This window comes from Pelobates fuscus, chromosome 1 (genome assembly GCF_036172605.1).
Source record: "Pelobates fuscus isolate aPelFus1 chromosome 1, aPelFus1.pri, whole genome shotgun sequence".
Taxonomy (NCBI): Eukaryota; Metazoa; Chordata; class Amphibia; order Anura; family Pelobatidae; genus Pelobates; species Pelobates fuscus.
The window spans coordinates 442445881-442467223 of record NC_086317.1 but is presented as its reverse complement, the minus strand read 5'-3'; the positions used below and the strand labels follow the sequence as shown (position 1 = coordinate 442467223).

Sequence of the window (21343 nt, the reverse complement as noted above, 5' to 3'; positions counted from 1 at the left end):
TATGCATAAGGAAAACTTTTAAAATTATTTAATTACAATTAAAATATTTTGATTAGTTTTGTTAATATTCTTACAAAAACTATTTGATATTTTAATATGTGGATTTTTTTTTTAAAGTTTAACAAAAAATATTAAATCATTTAGAAAGCTTATCCAACAGTATTAAAGGGACACTATAGTCACCAGAACAACTACCACTTATTGTATTTGTTCTGGTGAGTATAATCCGTCCATTCAGGCTTTTTGCAGTAAACGCTGTTTTATTTCAGAGAAAAGGCAGGGTTTACATTACAGCCTAGGGATACTTCCAGTGGCCACTCCTCATATGGCTGCTAGAGGTGCTTTCTTGGGGCAGTGCTCCACCCTCTGCATGCAGACACTGCACTTTCCTCATAGAGATGCACTGATTCAATTCATCTTTATGAGAAAATGCTGATTGACCATGGCTGTGTTTGGCTTGTACTGGCTATCCCCCTGATCTGCCTACTTGACAAGCTCAGCCAATCTAATGCTTTCCCACGGGAAAGCATTATTGGCTCAGATCAACGCTTCTGATGTCAGCCAAGCAGGCAGAGCCAGCTGCAGCAGACTGCAATAAAGGTAAGATTTTACAATATTTATGGTGGCAGAGGGGCTAGATGGTTTTTTTTTTACACTATAGGGTCAGAAATACATGCTTGTGTATTTGACACTATAGTGTTCCTTTTAAATCAAGACCTGTGTTCCTGTTAATTTCTTGAAAATTCAACATGGCTGTTCTTGCAATGCTACAGATGTGGCAGGTTCTGGATATTTACTTTTTTATATATTTTTTTTTAATTGGTGAACCGTTTATATGGTTATAAAGTACACTGTAATGTTAATTGACAACATGATGGTGGAAGGATAACAAGACCTGCTTTAAAGGAACACTCACATAAGTTTGACGTTGTAATGGAGACAGGTGTCCGGGCACTGTTTGGCTTCAGGAATTCAACTGTTTAAGCTGGAAGTTGGTCCTCCATCACAGATATCTCATTTCCTTCCTCTCTGCTGCCACAGTATGAGGAAAGTGTAGCCAGCAGGCAGTGATTGACTTCATCTTAGACTGTCACCTCATAGAGAGAAATGCTTTAGAAAGGTACAGACCTTTCTAAAGCATTCTTATCACTAGCACCCATTGGATAAACTTCCATATGGTTGCATATTAGAACTGGATAATGGCACAGCAGTCAAGACTACAAACTTGGAAGTGTGAACCAGCTGCATGTGCGGCCTACTTACCTCCAAATGATACAGGGGCATCCACAAATCCTAATGTACACCTGCATGCTTGGAATTCTGGGGTGGCCATTGATATTGGGGCAATGACGAAGTACAGCTTCTAAGTTTACTACAGTCTGCCATTCTCTGTGCAGAAAGTATCTATTAATCTATATACTTGCTGTTAATTTCTTCTATAATTATCTGAATGTAAACGAACATTACCATATTAGACCTGTCTGTGAGAATATTTTGTTTGCTGGGTAGACATTTCTACTAGTGTGTTAATGTGCATCTGTCATAGAATATAAACATTCTTTCTTATTGCTAAATTTTATTTTATGGAAATGTTTCAACCCTTGCTGTCTAATTTAAATTGGAGTAAACTCAGGGCCCACTTTATTTCTTTTTGTCCTCCTTTAGATTCTTGGATATCCCAATCTGCTTCTTTTCCAAGGAACCAGAAGCAACCAGGAGTGGATTCCTCCTCACCGGTAGCCTCCCTTCCAAAGCAGGTTCTTCAGTCTCCATCGCAGCAACCACAGCCACCACCTCCGAAAGCGGTTAAAGTCACTTGTGCGAATTGCAAAAAGCCACTCCAGAAAGGGCAGACTGCATATCAGAGGAAAGGCTCTACACATTTGTTCTGTTCCACCAATTGCTTATCATCATTTTCGCATAAACCAGCTCCAAAGAAGCTCTGCACAATGTGTAAAAAGTAAGCAACTTTCAAATGAATTTGTTTGTGATCCTTTATCTGATCCTTTCTATCCTTAAGAGTTATTAAAATGTGACGAATCAAAACTGTAGCTCCTTATCTTTTGCAGTCAATCAATTGGTTGAGCCTTGATGGGGAACACCAGTAGAACTGCACATAAATGTGTAATGCAAAAAAAAAAAAAATAGTTTCAATGTGAACAGGCATTGCAGTAGGATGAAAAGCACCTCAAATCCATCATTTTGTTTTCATTTTTATATTTTCATTTTTTTTATTTTCTAGTACTTAAAACGTAGGAGACATTCTTCCACATCTACTCATAGTAGCTGTATCATGCCATAGTATCTGCATTGTGGAATTGTTTCATTATTTATCTTAAATAAAACCTTAAAGGACCACTCTAGGCACCCAGACCACTTCAGCTTAATGAGGTGGTCTGGGTGCCAGGTCCCTCTAGGATTAACCCTTTTTTTTTTTTTATAAACATAGCAGTTTCAGAGAAACTGCTATGTTTATACTGAGGGTTAATCCAGCCTCCAAAACCTCTAGTAGCTGTCTCATTGACAGCCGCTAGAGGCGCTTGCGTGCTTCTCACTGTGAAAATCACAGTGAGAGCACGCATGCTTCCATAGGAAAGCATTGTAAATGCTTTCCTATGCGACCGGCTGAATGCGAGCGCGGCTCCTGCCGCGCATGCGCATTCAGCCGATGACGTCACAAGGAAGAAGGAGAGTAGGAGGAGGAAAGCTCCCTGCCTGGCGCTGGAGAAAGAGGTAAGTTTAACCCCTTCCTCCCCCCAGAGCCCGGCGGGAGTGGGTCCCTGAGGGCGGGGGCACCCTCAGGGCACTCTAGTGCCAGGAAAACGATTGTTTTCCTGGCACTAGAGTGGTCTTTTAATTTACAGAACCACTTATCATGAAACACTCATATGTATGTGAAAATGTCAGCATGTGAATCTGGCTCATGTCTTCTTTAAACCTATTACTTTCCTTAAAAAACAATCACATTTCAAATTGGTTATTGCTTTATTCAGTCTATTCAGCTCAAACCAAAGTAGCTTTTATATTTTACTTTCCCTCTATTAGCTCACATCAGGATTACAATATACACACTGAAATGAAATCAGTCATCCACTGAACTTCAAAATTTAAATCTGAATCTCAAAATTTAGCTAAACATAGCTGATTTAAATAACTTCTCAAACTCCACTATAGTTTATTTTAGCTCTTTGTTTTATTTTTTTCATTCAGATATCACTTCATGAGTAGAGTGAATTACTCAGACTGGTGTGCTTGTACGAGTGAAAACCACAAATTAAATATAACCAGAACTTTTGGATACAATGACCTCTTCTAAGCTTATTGGGCCAGCATATATTTTTTTAAAAAAAAACAAACAAACATCCAAGTGTATTTAATTTTTTTTTTTTTTAAATGCTTTGAATTTGTAATTCACATCTTACATTTGCCTTGTATCTTACTAAATTGATCAACATATTACACATGAGGCACCATCATTATACCCAACTGGAAGACAAGTAAACGATGGAACACGTTTTCTCCAGTTTGTTTCAAGGGGAAAAAAAAACCTTGAAAGTTTAAAGTTTTATAAAATCCCATAACAGCAGTCTATATGCTGTAAAAGGTGCATAAAAAAAGTTTAGTGAAACGGTTAATGGATCCATTATTCGATACACACACTTTTTACAGCCTTTTGATAGCAGTGTAATTAAATATAATCTATAGTTCTGTATTGTTTGGTGGGTTTAATTGGGATTTAATTTGACGCTTCCTTGTGTACAATTCCTAATTCATTTTTCTATTTCTTATCTAACCTAGGCCTTTATTTGCTATGAGAAATACTGAGGTTATATAAAAAAAAAAATGCTGCAGTTCATTTGATCACAATAGTAATGTGATCCAGATCAGTGCTGTGACTGACCGCCTGGCACCCCGACCGGTTACCTCAGTCAATTGCTGCTTCCTAGTACTTGCGAGCACCACTGGGACACCATAACTACCGTAAACCACACAAGCAGCAGCTTGGTTGGGGTCTTGCTGTCCTCCACCCACCCTGGACCCCCAGGATCGAGTTTCCAGTGGGTAGACCTCTCCTAGTCCAGAGAATGAAGCAGGTTCTCTTACAAGACCAAGTGTTGTGATCCAAGGGAGTATAGTAATTATAGCAATCCCCAGAGTGGATATAGCTCTCCAATCCCCCAAATATGAGCCTAGACTTCATGAAGGGTAAAACTAATCTTTTTAATGGCAGCCACAACTGGCCTTATATGCAGGTTCCCATGCAAAGGGCACTCTCCCCTGGAGAGTAGACTACAGTAAAAACATATACACAATCACATTGTCTCTCAGGTCCAGGACGCTCCCATATAAAATAGGTCAATCCCTCCCCTATGCCTGGGAGATAATTGAGTCAGTACTGTACTAAACTCAATTATCTCCAGGCACAGAAAACATAAATTTTTACAAAACCCACAAAAGTTATATCCCCTGATCTGGGTGACCAACATATCCAAAAATCACCCAGATCAGTTCATAATTTGACCGACCACCCGCATGGTCCCATGCCCAAAACCGTTCCAGAGAATCAGGGCTTGCGGTCGGTTTAGTTCAGTAGTTTAAAAATGAACAAACTACCGAACAGAGTTAATAGTCTTATCCTGAAACTTGATCCCCTTGTTCGTGGGAACGTTTCCACCGAACAGTGCCTTTCTAAGTGTTGTAGAACCGAACACAGGCGATGCTTGAAGTCCAGCTGTATTCGGGAGTTTGTCATTTTTCAGTTCCATGAGATTAATGCCCAAACCCTGCTGCTTACGTTCGCAGGAACAACATGTCTGCCACTTCGTGGTCATCCATTGGAATTGCAGCCACTCAGACGAACACTTAGAACTCTGTGATGGAAATTGCTACAAAGTAGCAATTAGGCTCAACAAGTTCCAGGATGGTCTCTGGTTCGTGCGGCTGTTTGGTTCCCGAGCCAAATATAAAATCACACGGACCAAGTGTGTTCACCTAGTTTTTTAAAGAGCCCATAGTCTTTTGGTAAGAGGCTGGCCAGCAGACCCCTCCAAGAACACGTTACGAGGCTCAGTTCGTCACAAGTGCTTACCAGCTTAGTACTTAACCCCTTAAGGACACATGACATGTCTGACACGTCATGATTCCCTTTTATTCCAGAAGTTTGGTCCTTAAGGGGTTAAAACACTTACAGTCCATGACTTGGGCAATTCCTAAAGGACCACTAAAGTTCTCAATGAAGTGGTCTTAGTGTACTGGCCGTGTCTTCTTAACACTGCATTGTAAAACCTTTATTTAGTAACCGCAATGTTTACATTGCAGTGTTTAATCCATCTCTAGTGGCTATCTTACTGACAGCCACTAGAGTCACACCGCTCACCGACAGAATAATACAGTCACATGACTTGGAAACTAATAGGTAAACATTGAATACAGTAGAAGCCATGCTTTTTTTTGTTGACGTTGCGGAAGACTGAGAGGTGAGCAGCACCGAGGGAGCCTTGACATTGAAAAATGCTTAAGTTAAACTTTTTATTGTTTAGGAGGGGGCTGTATATAACTAGGGACAGTTGTAGTGTTCCTTAATCCTCTTCATATGGGCTTACTGACCAAACCTGGACTGTGGTGTTCTTTGAGAACTGGGTGATGCTTATTGGATTAAGCATGAGATCTAATCTATATGTCATGCAAACAGTTTTGCTAGCAAATGATTAGATTAGGAGAAAAACCCATTTAAAAATAGGTTTCTCTCCCAGCTATCACCAATGCGGAGGTATTACTGCGAAAAGACTCCCACACGAGATCCCTCTGCACTCCTCCCATAGCAATTACAGCACAAGGGCTGCAGTTACTATGGAAACTCCATTGCCAGGTATGGAGTATTGGAGGAGTATAGGCAACAAAGCCAGCGTGCCAACGTCACTGACTAAATATTCTCTGCTTGGGTATACGTCCTAAGCAAGGAAAATCAAAGAAAAACAGGCGGAGCGAAGCAGTGGAAGACTATGTCCGCAGGTGGGTGTTACACAAAGAACCCACGAAGCATGAAGATTGCTGTGCTGGAATGGAGTAAAAGTTAGTAATTCATTGTTTTACATTGAATGCACCATATATGTTTGTGATATATTGTGTATTCAATGTACATGGGTGCGATTTTAAGGTAAGTTAAATCATTCGTAGCATCTTCACTTTAACCTTGCAATTTAAAACCAATGCAGTTTCTCAAACTGCACTGTTTTACTTTGTGGGTTAAGATGACAGGGACACGGTTTCCAGATTACTTATTTGAGACAAAGTGGTGTCGGTGACTATAGTGCTCCTTTAAGTTCTCACCTCTCTCAGATAATTTATTTTTGATTCTTTACTTGTCTACACATTGTTTTTGACATACCTGTATTCTGCTATTTAAAAAAACAAACAAAAAAAAAAACCTCTTTTGCTTAATTACTACAATTTGTCACACATAGTCAGTTAGAAGAAATAGCCCCTAGATGGCAGTAAAACATTGACTAAACTTGGTTTACTCCCAAAACTGCAATACAAATTTGATATACTAACCAGACCTGTCTGAAGGAAAATACAATTGGTAAAATAATTCATGTTGTATAAAAAGTGGTGTAATAAATCAACCTATCTTTCAACTATTATATAATCTATATCGTTTGTATCTATATGCTGGACAAACTGACTTTCCTTTTCCATTTTCAACGAACATTCAAAATATTGATATAGCAGTAGATGAAACCGTATGACTGTTCTGAAACAGCAAGAGCTTTACATATATTGTCTTGTCCAATTTGTGAAAGGCAAATAATCTATCGTATACGATCTTTAAATGTTACTCCTTTCTAGACATGTAATGTCAAATAAATGTGTCAAATTAATCAAAACTCAGTTCAGCAGACCTAACCATGTACTTGTTAGGGTATTTATTAAATGGTTCTGTTCAGTTACAACTCATTTTGTAACTGTATCTTCTTTTAAATGCCACTTTAAGTATGATAGCTAGTATAAACCTATAGCAGCTACGATATGGATTTTTTTCTCACTTATTGAACAGTTGCACTCATACAAAATGAAAAGCAAATGGATGATTATATATTCCATAAATCGTGTTGGGAATAGACCAGAATGAGAGGCTCCTGATTGGTTGGGCTTTTGGGTCTGTCAGCTGCATATATAATGATCCGTTAAACGGACACTCCAGTGCCAGGAAATCAAATTGTCTTCCTGGCACTGCAGGTCCCCTCTCCCTCCCATGTTGCCGGCGGTGGTTTAGGGTCCGCCCACCGATTGCGCGTGCGCGGCTGCCTGGCGGGATGAGACCTAATGCGCATGTGCGGCAATGCCGCGCACGTGCATTAGACCTCCCCATAGGAAAGCATTGAAAATTCTTTCAATGCTTTCCTATGGGGATTTTAGCGACGCTGGAGGTCCTCACATAGCGTGAGGACGTCCAGCGACGCTATAGCACCTGTGCTATAGACCAGGAAGTGCCCTCTAGTGGCTGTCTAGTAGACAGCCACTAGAGGAGGAGTTAACCCTGCAAATAAAAAAACTGCAATAATTACACTTGCAGGGTTAAGGGTAGTGGGAGCTGGCACCCAGACCACTCCAATAGGCAGAAGTGGTCTGGGTGCCTGGAGTGTCCCTTTAACCCCTTAAGGACCAAACTTCTGGAATAAAAGGGAATCATGACGTGTCACACATGTCATGTGTCCTTAAAGGGAAACTCCAGTGCCAGGAAAACAATCCGTTTTCCTGGCACTGGAGGGTCCCTCTCCCTCCCACCCCCCCAATCCCCAGTTGCTGAAGGGGTGAAAACCCCTTCAGTGACTTACCAGGGGCAGCGACAGGTCCCACGTCGCTGCTTCCTCCTCCCCCGCCGCTCCTCCTTCTACTTACGTCGGCCGGTGGGCGAGACTGATCTCGCCCGCCGGCCGAGGAGACCTAATGCGCATGCGCGGCAATGCCGCGCATGCGCATTAGCGCACCCCATAGGAAAGCATTGAAAATGAATTTCAATGCTTCCCTATGGGGAATAGAGCGACGCAGGAAGCAGGAAGTCCCTCTAGTGGCTGTCTAATAGACAGCCACTAGGGGAGGACTTAACCCTGTAAGGTAATTATTGCAGTTTAAAAAAAACTGCAATAATTACACTTGCAGGGTTAAGGGTAGTGGGAGTTGGCACCCAGACCACTCCAATGAGCCGAAGTGGTCTGGGTGCCTGGAGTGTCCCTTTAAGGGGTTAAAGATAAAACCACAACAGATTTAAAACTGCTGATCTTATTTTAGCAATAAGGCAAGTAGTTACACATATTTATAACATTTTTCTGTCATTTTCCATGTGGTTTGTGAATGTGTGTACTTCAAACTCCGACTATTTAAAATGTATTGCAATCATTAACCAGTGATGATTTCTCCCCCCAGAGATATTACAACAATGAAAGGAACAATTGTTGCTCAAGTAGATTCGAGCGAATCTTTCCAAGAGTTCTGCAGTACGTATTGTTTATCAGTCTATGAGGACAAGCAGAATTCTTCCAAAAATCAAAGCAAATCGAGATGCACTATTTGTGGCAAATTAACAGAGGTATGGATTAACAGAAATGTTTGTATACTTGTATTTATAATGCATCTGTTGTGCATATGACATCCTGGTACATCATAGAGCTTAACTTTTCACTGTTGGTGTTGGCCAAATGGCTTGTAAGCATTTATCAAAATCATAGACTTCTATGTTAGAGGAACACTTTCAGCAATATACCCGCCACAGTCCATAGTGGTTATGATGTCACGAGTGCATGTGCCCTCCCAGAGTAGTTTGTCAAACATTTTTAATAAGGTTTGGGAACTTACCTGGGTCCCCAATCACTTGCACCACATTCAGTCTTTTCCTAAAGAAGAAACTGGATGTCCTCACCAAGCAAAGCCTGCCTGTCTGCACTCTATGGTTGATGCTCTCCCTATACCCACTACAGCAGGCTTTGTGCTTGGCATTGTGGAATGAGAGCATATATCGCTTTGATTTTATCTTTTCTGGACATTAAAGTAGGTCTGTCCTGTATTTTTAGTTTTGTTTTATATCATCCAGGGAACAAGTTTTTATTGCGTTTATAATGGGTATTGAAGTGTATATGAACAAATTATTAGAAAAGGTTGAGGTGAACATAAGGACTGTTTGTTCTTGCAACGTTTTTATAAACTTATTTATCAGTTTTTGTTTTCTTGCATGCTTGCTGGCACCCTCTGCTGTTTAACATTATTGATGTTTGAACTCTGACAACTGTATGAAGTTAAATATTTTGAGATGTAAGGAGGATAGTTTAAGCCAGAGGTGCCCAACAGGTAGATCCCTAGATTTTCTTTTAAAACTACAGCTTCCATGATGCTTTGTTATTCTTAGTGTTTTTTCTGCAACCTCTGCCCCCTTGATTTAAAAATTGCATGGTACTTAACCTAAATTTTTTTTTTACCTCATTAAAGGACCACTCTAGGCACCCAGAGCACTTCAGCTTAATGAAGTGGTTTGGGTGCCAGGTCCCTCTAGGATAACCCCCCCCCCTCCCCCCCCCCCCTTTTTTATAAACATAGCAGTTTCAGAGAAACTATAATAGGGTAATCCAGCCTCCAAATCCTCTAGTGGCTGTCTCACTGACAGCCGCTAGAGGCGCTTGCGTGATTCTCACTGTGAAAATCAGTGAGAGCACGCAAGCGTCCATAGGAAAGCATTGTAAATGCTTTCCTATGAGACTGGCTGAATGCGCGCGCAGCTCTTGCCGCGCATGCGCATTCAGCCGAAAGGGAGGATCGGAGGCGGAGAGGAGGAGGAGAGTTCCCCACCCGGCGCTGGAATAAAGGTAAGTTTAACCCTTCCTCACACCAGAGCCCGGTGGGAGGGGGTCCCTGAGGATGGGGGCACCCTCAGGGCACTATAGTGCCAGGAAAACGAGTATGTTTTCCTGGCACTGTAGTGGTCCTTTAATAACTGTAAAGGTGAACACTATCAAGAGGATGGTGGTATATTATCCACGTCTTCTATTTTACTTTACCTTTATTGAAAGCAGATTAAAATGTTTTTTATCTGTCAAGAAAAGGGTGCACATGTTTGGTTGTTAATTTAAGCTCATTAACTTTAAATTATACTTTTTTAGTTGGTGTTTTTTTTTTTTTTGACGTGACTTTTTTTTTTTGTACTTGTTTTCCCCAGATTCGCCATGAGGTTAGCTTTAAAAACATGACCCATAAGCTCTGCAGCGATCACTGCTTCAATCGATACAGGATGGCTAATGGCTTGATCATGAATTGCTGCGAACAGTGTGGAGAATATTTGCCAAGCAAAGGCGCTGGAAATAATGTACTTATGGTTGAAGGCCAGTGGAAGAGGTTTTGCAGCCCAGCCTGCCTCAATGATTTTAAGCTGGTAAACTCACTTTCAACTTGTCACAACTTGTACTACTAGAAAGAAAATAAATCTTTCTTTTTGATCCGTTCTTTGTCACAGGGTCTGCATACAGGTGATGTGCAAATTGTGACCAGATCCTTTGACAGTGAAAAGGTTAAATAATTTTGTATTTGTTTAACAATAGAGACAAAATTGAACTGTTTAATTTGTGTGGCATATACTCATACATAATGTGATTTTGTGTGTGTATATACATACACACATATATACTGTTACATATATTTATCTTCTGATTCTTGACAGTTATTGTTTTGCATATTCTTATTTTATGTAGTTATGTAGTCCATATATTGCTGTTTGTAATACCTAGCACTGTGTATGCAACTCATTGTTACAAACAAGGATTCATATGTTTGTAGATTCTTATTTGGTTTTACCCTGCAAAACATGCACTTTCAGTTCGTCACAGGGTGCACTCACCATTAAGAGAACAAAAGCTTTGATGCCATTAATTTGACAAGGTGCAAAGTATTCTGTGCCATGCCTTTTTGAAATCACAGCAATTAAACTATCCCTGTTTATTAGTATGAAGATGTATAGATGGATATAGTGCTAGCGTAGCATTCTCTAAAGTTTTGTGTTTCAAATTTTGTAATAAGGATAAAGAAACCTCACTCTGTTCTAAGTGCTTTGACTGCATCTCAGTTTAAGGAAAATATAGTATAATGATAGAAATATACAATTTAAATATATTTTTCTGGTTGTGGGTTGCATAAGCATTTATTTTGATATGATATACAAGAGATTCTTTTTTTTTTTTTTTTTTCTTTTTTTTTTTCTGCATACTATTTGTATTGTAAACAATACTAATCCTGATAGTGTATAGCAGTTAACCATTACAGTGTACACCAAAAATAGTACAGTTGGTCACCTAAAAATTGTAGCAGGATTATCACTACCCTACAATCCAGGCACCAAAACAACGTAATCAGAATGAAGTTATGTTATGAGTGGATCCTGCCAACAGCTTACCTCAAGGGGTTAAAACGATCAGCGTGTCAATAGCTCCACATTCACAAAACTGCTTGAGAATCATTTAAAATAAACTTATTTTCTCTAGCTGTTTTGTGGAGGAGGAGCTATTGATAGGCCGTGAGCATCCTGTTTGAGGCTTCCTGATTCAAGTCTAAATCTACACTGCCAGATTCTACACTGTTCGTTAGCGGTTTAACCACTTACGGAGCCAATTGACCTCCTCAAACAAAACATCATCATTACAATTAAGTTATGGTGCCTGGAGTGTTTTTTTTTTTTAACCACTAATGATATGTTGCGATTTCCAAAGTTTAAACCCTTAAACCTCATTTGGTGCCTGAAAAGGGATATTTTAAGGTAAATATTTAAAAATGAGTTATTTTCATAATTGATATGTTAGGAAATGTAGAAAATATTTTATTTAAGAAAATGTTTGTGTGCAAACTACTATATAGGCAGTTGACGCGTGGTCTGTTTGAGAATGTCCATGTTTCGTCGTCCCTCTCTTCATATATTGTTAGGAAGTGGGAGGTTTTCAATTTGATTTTGCTCCATCACCCAGTGACATTCTAAATCTGTATGTCATGTCCCAGTTTCATGTCAAACTGCAAAAGTTTAGAGAACCCTGGACTAACCACTAACCTGTCCCTAACTCTCTTAGCCAATGCCATTCAGATTGGGTAGGTCTGACTAAAACCTATTTCTATTCCATGTTGACAGTGTGGCTGGGGAGTAGATGGCTTCGAAGTGCTGTGGAGAACACTGGCTTCCATCAAACCACTCTCTAATAGTTTGATGATAACCATGAGGGGAGGGGTGGGCGCTGGTATACTTGTTAAATACTTCAATAGCACGAGGTAGTGGATAAACAGGCTCTTGGGTATAGAAAAATACCTATAATGTATTTCTAGTTCTAGAGTTGAATTCATTTAAACATTAAATGCTTGATTTTGTAACTTTGTATTTGTGTTTTTAAGCTGATAATTAGATTTTATTTCACATAAATGCTAATCTACACACTTTGTCATATATCTCTAATTATCTACCCCATCATAAATCTCTGTAATTATCTACCCCATCTGTATATGGTTACATTTATTGCCAAACAAGATACTGTGGTAACTAATCTAAACACTTGTTTCAAAGACATTGCGTATCTCGTGATGCTTGGTTTATATAAAAAAAAAAAAAAATACAACTCTAAGTCTTTCCAGGCTCTAAAGGTGAGAATCTGGCATAAAGGCAAAAGATTTTTAGTGTTGTGCCAATATATAGAAAACTTTGGCAGTAAAGAGCAAGTACCTGATATTCAGATGCAAAGACCTGGGGGGGCGAAAACAATTATTGTGAGAATAACTTCCAAAGTCAAGGTGTTCATCTGCAATACATACCCGTTCGACTACAGTTGGTTATTGAGCTGCCGCCAGTACTCCTCAACCCCCACCCCCAAAGTGATTTTCCTCAATGGGAGGACTTGGACTGACATCATCAAGTGACGCTTCTGGCTTACAACAGGCATTCTTTGCAATGTTTATTTGAAGCGAAAGATCATGAGGGACAGAGGGATCTGGAGGACAGGTGCGGTTTGGAGCCCTTTGTTAAACCATTCATAAGTTTAACCTCTTAAGATGAGATGGTGCTCAAGGCCCCAATACATATGATAAAAACCATAGAAAAAAATTACTTGTGCAGTATCCTAAATCGCTATGCACATTTATATGATTGGAATTTTATTTTTATTTTATTTTTTTGTATTACTCCAATGGCCATTGAAGTGTAGGCTCACCTGCCACGTCAAGGCAAAACCTCACAGGTAGTCCTACACTAATAATTCACCTTGCTGCTTTCAGGGTTAATAAGTGTGTTACAGTTTAGAAAAATATCCCTCTCTGCCTTTTGGTTGAATGTACAAAGGTGAATTGTTGGTATAGGACTCACCTATGAGGTTTTTCCTTGACATATCAGGTGAGCTCGCACTTGACTGCCATTGGAGCTTTACTACAAACTCTACAGTTATAAAAACCAAAAAAAAACAAAATATATGTGCATAGGGATTTATTGGGCAGTAAACTTTAAAAAAGAAAGTCACCCTCCCCTCCCCCCCTTTGGTTTTTAACATATTGCAGTATCTTTGATCAGAAATGTTGGCAACCTACCAATTAAATATATTTGAATATGCTTTGGACAGTTTGGGTAAACACTTTGTATTTTTGCAACCTCATGGAATGAGTAATATTGAGCAGTAGAAAATTGCAAGTTTTTTGTTTAGTTTAAAAAAAAAAAAAAAAAAAAAAAATTCCCCCTTCTTAAACTTATATTTGTTGAGTTGCCTCACGAGCAGAGGAGCGTGTGTAAAATAAAAAAGAAAAAGGACAAAGTCGTGTTAAAGTTGCACTCCATGTTGGAGCCAACTAACTTTTCCTCCAATAAAAAAAAAAAAAAATATGTATAAATAAAATTCAAATCCCTACCAAAAAAGATATTTTAACAAAAAAAAAAAATAATGAAACCTGTTCAATTATAATTCAGCCAATGATTTAACAACACTCTTTAGCTAACAAGAACTACTTTCCTGCCGCTGTTAGTCACTGTTCTTACATATGGGACATGTACATATTTAGCCATGCGCATGTGCGCACTGATCCCAGTTAACATATGTGCAAATGATGCAGTTGTGCATACACTATTTCATGCCATCTTATGGAAAATGTTAATGCATGCATTGTAGCAGCAAGACTGCTGAAGTTGACACCAGTGCAAACAATACTGATATTGCTGCATCTAGTAATGACTGGGAAATTTCTGCTACCTTAAGCTGTCTTTGTTGAAAGATGACAGTGGAACGTTATTCTGCAGGTTTTACATGCCTAATGGATTCATTAACTTTCCAAAAACTGTTAATTTAGGCAGACATGTGAAAGTAAGATAATTTTCCTATCTTAAGCTTTAAAGGGAAACTATTTTGCTAAGCGTTTCGGCTGATGCTGGATGTCCTCGTGCAGAGCTTGAGGAAGTCTAGTGTCAGTTCCTCTGTTGACTGTCAGTGGAGTTAGCCCTGCAAGGTAACTATTGCAGTTTATCAAAAACTGCAATAATTACAATTGAGACGTTAGGGGGACTAGGACCTTGCACCCAGACTACTTCAAAAAGCTGAAGTCGTCTGAGTGCCTATAGTGTCCTTTTAATGTGCATGTTGGTTTTCCGGATGGTTGGAGTGTCCCTCTAAAGTCTGGATGTCTGAGTATTAAAGACACTTGGCACATTAGCAGTTGTCATTTGTCACTGGCAGGTATCTATCTGCTGTTCTGTTCTATGAAGTGATTTTATCTGCAAATCGGCATGCGCTTAAAAAAATATGCTTAGTTCACTTAACTCTGCTTTAGTTGGGCTAAAATACAGTATCCCCCAGTTTCCCTTTTATTCCCAAATTTCAATCGAACTTTTTGTGCCTGCTTTTCTGAAAATGAACCACCTTATATAAAACACATACATTGTATTTGCTCAGTGCAATGGACGTACTGCTTTTCATAAAATATTGTTTATATGTTTGTTTTGGAACTGCGGTACAATTTCCTATACAGAAACCAAAGATTTGTATGGTTAAAATTAGTGCTTTTTATACTGCATACATTTGTTAGTGGAAAAACAGCACTGTAACTGTTCTTCATTAATGTTTGTAATTATCATTAAAATGTAAAAATATTTAAAATAAACAGTGTTGATGTAATTTATTTTAGCACTACCATTTCTTAACTACCCTACATCCAGTGGTTATGCTGTATACCTGTTAAATAATAAGTGTAAAATACAAGCAATGTACAAATTAAAGGTTCACTCCAGACTGGATCTTACCCATTTTTTAGTGCTTTATGTAGATGCACTAAAAATATGGAAATACAGCAAAAACAAAACATAAGATACATTTTATGTCCCTGCATCTGCTGCGAATCCCCAGACTTTGCAGCCTTTACAGTGATTTTACAGAAAGCCACTCCTCCATCCGGCATTTTTGGGGTTAAACAATACATTCATGGACTACAGTGATTTATGGGCAGTGCAGTGCTTTCTGTGAGCTGTAGTTCACTGTCCACTTTCTATTGTAGAAAGCAATTAGGTGATCTGAAATTTCGCAGACACTTTCACAGTGTAGCCTGTCAACATCACATACAACTTTTTTTATTGAAAAATAAAACGGTGTAGATTAGGAAGACGCAGAATTGGTGTGCTCATTGGGCAAAGTTATTAAAGGAAGAAATATTAAGGTGGAAAAAGACACAGAATAACTGACTTGCACATGTGTAAGTGCCTGGAGTGTCCCTTTAAGTCACATGGTACTACTTTATTATCAATGGCAAAACAGAATCTGCTATACCGAATTGTATACATAACACATTTAGTAAAATTAGATTTTTTTTTTTTTTAAATATATAAACTTTCTTTAAAATAATAATAATCCTGAAAGAACTAGTTCTGGAATAAGTTGCATGGGTATCTGGTTAATTACTTACAGCCTTGCATTGAAAACTCGCATGGTAAATTATTCTGGAAGACAAACTGCCAAAAGACTTCAACATTTTTATACAAGAGTACATTCGAACCTGATATCTCTCAATTTAAAGTCCTCCCCCTCGCCAATCCCCCCCCCCTCTTTTTTTTTTTTTTTTTTTTTTTTTTTAACATTTATCTTTTTATACACACTAACCAGTGGAGAATACAAACTTGTAAGTAATTTTTTTTTTATCTATATATATTTTTTTAGTGGGGGCTTAACGTTGCCTCTCTTTTAGACTTGGGGATATTCTTATACTTGCAAGAATGCTTCAGGCCTACTCCTTCCTGACTGGGTTGCACATTGTTCTGATATTTTTTGGATTTTAAGTTTTTTTTTTCCTTTCTCTAATTCTGTATGTTTTGTTGGAACTTCTGTAGGATTGATGAGGGAGAGAGGGAGAGAGGGATAGAGAGAGAGGTTTTTCAGGGAGATTAGATTTAACGAACGCATGAGATTAAGTTATGTTTACTTTAAGTATGGAGGATATCCCCTTAAAACTTCTAGGTTGAAGAGCTCCCGCCATCATTACAATACTTAAAAGATCAGTAATGACTACACATAATTTAAAAATAAAATTTTTGTGTAAGAGCACACAAACTGATCGACACTCTAGTAAGCAATCAGTAGTGCTTCACCAAATATGCATATTATAGTATACATACTCTTGTATCTCATCTATCCCAACGCAGTGCTACTGCAGTACAACAAATTACGAAGAACGTGCCCGAGTTTTATTTCATCAACTAATACGATGTTTTTTTTTTAATGTGTTTTTAAAGAGGCTAATCCAAAATGTAAAATTAGATCAGACAAGAGAATGGAGGTATATCTAACGTTTAATGATCCAAAACAATACCACTAAGACACAAAACCCAAAATATAGGAAATTGGGCATGAATTGTATTTTGACACTAAGCGCTCTGGGAATGGGCATTCAAGATTTTACATTCAGCGTTGCTGATCTCTTCCTCCCGAATTTGGACACTTAAACCCTGCACAGAAATAGTTCTTTGGCCATGAACATTTTTATCATGTTCTTATTTTTGATGGATTCATTTTACACTGTAACTATTGAAAGCAGTGGGTAATACATGCCATAGAAAAAGGGTTATTTGTTCTAGTTCTTTCTACTCTATCACCACCCCCCCCCCTTTTTTTTTCTTTACCCTGTTTTTAAAACTAGATATTTTTCCTTCATGTTTGCCTTTGGAGTGCACCATTTGTGTGTTCTCTAGGTGGAACAGTATCTATTTTTATTTTTTTTTATTTTTTTTTAAATTGGAACAGTATCTTTTAAAGGCAGGAAATTTAAAAATATAAATACAAATAATTGGTTGAGTCACTCAAAAAGAAATAAAAAAAAATGTAATGTGTTATGGAGGTCGCCCCGTCTCGATCCACCTCTTGGCTGACAGTTTGATTAAAGCCAATCCAAGGCTTTCCCATAGTGCTGAAATTGAGAAGGAGGCGGGTCAAACGGCGGCTTAGCCAATCAGTACCTCATTGAGATGCATTGAATAATATATCTCTATGAGGAAAGTTTAGCGGAGAAGCTGAACAGCACAGGAATCTGAGCGGCCACTGGAGATGTCCCTAGGGGGAAATGTAAACCCTGCCTTTTGTCTGAAAGGCTGTGTTTACATGAAAATGCCTGCAGGGAATGATTATACTCTCCAGAACAATTACATTAAGCTGTAGTTGTTCTGGTGACTGTAGTCCCTCTAAGCTTACCCATGACATTCAAATTTGGGTGTTTCACCCATCTCATTTGCACCTTAGTTCCAGCTCCATGCAAGTCTGCCAATAAGCTGTACCTGATTATGTTGCTTGAGGGCTACCTTTTGTCTCAGTAGTGAAAAACCATCATGTTAATCACACATGGGATTGACAATTTTTCTTTTTCTTTAATGCAATGCTCAATGTATTAACCCCTAACACACAGGACTATTTATAGAAATATTTGACGAAATATGTAATTTTTTTTTTTTTACTAAACAATCCTTTAAATTAGTTTATATAAATGTGAATAAGTTGTACGAGATCCTGTTTATATTGTTAAGGACATTTAATTAACACTACTTGCATGCTACAGGAACATCAGTATGATTTCTTTTATGGGAAGAGGCATATTACACCACAAAAATGTTTACCAGAATTGCAAAACTGGGAGACAAACTGTTGCCTTTCTCAGCTTCTTTGTAGTTTGACTTCTGTGATTTCACAAAGGGATAGATACATTTGAACCATACATCCAGTGACTCCAGAAAAAAACCTGACTCAATTCAAACTTAACACAACAGATTGTTGCGCAAAAACACAATTTCTTTTTACAAAGTACCTTGTTAATATTCTCAATTCCAGAATCATAGTTTGAGTATGCACCATACATGTTTGGAATGTATACTGTAACTTTAATTCAGCTATCAAAATATACATCACAGACTGGATACCCTGGCTTTTCCTCCATACCTCATGTTTCACGTGAATATAAACAGGTCTGTGTGCTGGTGTTTTTCCACTTAGTAGTAAGCAAATCGGACTCTACAGCGATGTCAGCGTTTAGCATGCCAGTTTACCTGTGGAAATATAGAATACCTATTAATCGCTATATTAAACTTTTCACATCAGATTGTTGGGGGGGGGGAAGGAGGAACTAAGTTTTGGAACCTGTGATGTATATTTTATAAGTGTACATTTTCAGTTTTTACTGCAGTGTTAAAAAAAAAAAAAAAAAAAAAAGTAGTGAGTCTTTGTTTGACTTTTAGAAAGAAAAATCTTGTTTTGTGATAGTGGGTCTGTCTCCTTCAAATGACATTATGATTTTGTGCTTTTACAATTGAAGTACTTGGTTTGTTTTGTTTAGAAACATGGCAAGCTAACAAGTTGCACGGGATGTAAAGCGCAATGCAGGTGCTTCGATATGACCCAGTGTATTGGAACGAATGGGCACATGGAACCATATTGTTCAACCACGTGCATGAATAATCACAAGGCAAAATATGCAAAACCTCCAACTCAGAGTAAGTGTACAACTGCTATTACTGGATGTGTATTTGAGAAGTTTCGTAATCCATTTAATGAATTGTATTCCCATATGGTAACAGAACACTGCAACAGATACTGGCAATTTTTTTTTTTTTACTTGTACACCATTGCATATCACTGAAACCAGTGTCTGACTGTATTCTATACAGTCACAGTAACAGTCTATGTAAAGCTTCACTGTGTCCACTATTGAGTTCTGTGAAAGTTTGTGTATTTCATTCCTTGTGAGCACTGAGTAACTGCCAAATATATTTACAGTAGTAACTAAGTAGACCATTGAAGTTGAAGCATTTGTTCAGGCAGATGCATATTACTTTGTTTGCAGAGTGTAAGACAACATTGCTTGAATTTCAGATGTGCGAGTGTAAATGTACTTTTGTCTAGTATCCTAAAAATATGATTTCCTGGATTACTCCAATCTGGTTATCTTGGTTTAAAAAAAAAAACAAATTATTTTATATATTCTAAGAAAATAGGAGACTTGAGTTTAAACAATAAGATTAGATTAGTATGTGTTAATAGAAATAAAGTAATTGTGTGTATATATATATATATTTTTTATTCCATGCATCGTTTAGGCATTGCGTTACTTTGTGGTTGTAAAAAAATATAGTTGTTTTACCTATAAATACATAATTTCTCCCTTGCAGATGCGGGAATTATTTGTCATTTTTGTAAAAAAAACTCTTTACCTCAGTATCAAGCCACAATGCCTGATGGAAAGCTGTACAACTTCTGCAGCTCTGGATGCGTAGCAAAGTTCCAGGTGAGTGAGTGTGTTTCACAATATTTATATGTAAACATATGGCATACAAAAAGCTGGATTTGTATCTTTTAGTAGGAATATAAGCTCTGGAGATTAGTTTCATTGGGAACTGCAGTTAGCCTGAGTAAATAGATGTTTTACTGCCCTCCCCCCCCACCCCTTTAATTTATTTTATATAATTTTTTTCTTTTTCCCCACACTTTCAAATGGCAGGAAAATGCAGCTATCGGTGTACCATTTTTTTGTTTGTGTGATTTTTGTTTTCCCAAATCTTTTATCATTCTCAAAATTCAGATTAGCTAAACCACTATATGATCAAAATTTAGCTGTCCCTAATTTTTTTTTAATTGTATTTTTGGGCAAAGTCAATTTTGTATTGTTTAATTTTTTTTTTTTTTCAATTTCGTGTACTTAATATTTATTTTACTACTTGTTGGGATATTGCTGTTGATGTAGAGATTTTTGTAAAATAGCAGGGGATACTAGAAGAAAATGAACTTGCTTATTCAACACTGTACTTTTTTTGTATAAAATTATTATGAGATGGTGCACACATTTAATGTGAAACTTTTTTTTCTTCCTCTTCCCCTCTGTGTAGACTCTTAGCATGCAATCAACCACAAATGGTCAGCATGCCAGCAGTGACATTCAGCTAAAATGCAATTACTGTAAAAATGTGTTTTCTTCCAAGCCAGAAACGCTGGAGTGGGAGGTAAGCCAATTGCGACAATGTTACATGGTTTGCATATTTACTATAATTAAAGCTAGCTATTTATGATATATTTCTAAAAATGCAGGAAGATGGATTTAATTTATAGCACCTAGAAATTTCTGGTCTAGTGTTTGGCAAATAAGCCACTATTTACCAGCGTTTCACTAGTGCTGAGCAATTAAGTATATTGATGGAATTCTGGGTATATGAACCTGATCATGTTAAATCATATTAAAATTCAAAACCTTCATATAATATATATTTTCTTTAATCTTTTAGAAAAAGTATGGACTACTTTAATAAAAGGATATATAAATGCATCACTCTGAGGCAACGGTCTCGTTCAAAAGCTTTAACTTTTAGACCGTTGCCTCACTCTGCAGGCCTGAAAAAGTAGATCAATATTTGTTATAAATTATTTATTTATTTTTTTACAACTTTTTTATGCTTTCCGCTCCCACTTTGGCTTTGATCTAACGGATTATCCTGTCCCTAGGAATGCTGAAAAAGTGCATTGGGCATGCCTGACAGATTTACACATTTGCAGTTGGAAGTTTTCTTCACTTTGCAACATCTGACAGGGGATAGGGGAGACTTATCAGTGTGATCATGTAGAGTAGGCTTCAGTGTTTGGTTTCTCTTTCTCTCTCTCTCTCTCTCCTGCACAATGATGCACTATTTCTGTCACTAGTGGACTGGTCTGATACTGAGATAGGTGTCTAAAAGCGGGAGGGGATGCTGAAGAAACTTCCCTAGCTGAGAGACGTGTTTAATAATGCAATTGGACCAAGTCTATGGTACTTATATAAATCTTCCTTACATACCTTGCAA

General features: G+C 37.9%; 1 protein-coding gene across 4 annotated transcripts in view; it reads left to right on the top strand.

The window, feature by feature from the left end:
- The window catches only part of ZMYM2 (zinc finger MYM-type containing 2), a 59425-nt gene that overhangs the window by 18029 nt on the left and 20053 nt on the right, over positions 1-21343 (top strand). For all 4 annotated transcript variants that reach the window (XM_063429875.1, XM_063429901.1, XM_063429892.1 and 1 more), the window contains exons 3-8: positions 1666-1960; positions 8428-8590; positions 10208-10420; positions 18853-19009; positions 19685-19800; positions 20399-20512. In XM_063429875.1, coding sequence (XP_063285945.1) covers positions 1666-1960; positions 8428-8590; positions 10208-10420; positions 18853-19009; positions 19685-19800; positions 20399-20512 — 1058 coding nt within the window. The remainder of the gene's footprint in view (positions 1-1665; positions 1961-8427; positions 8591-10207; positions 10421-18852; positions 19010-19684; positions 19801-20398; positions 20513-21343) is intronic.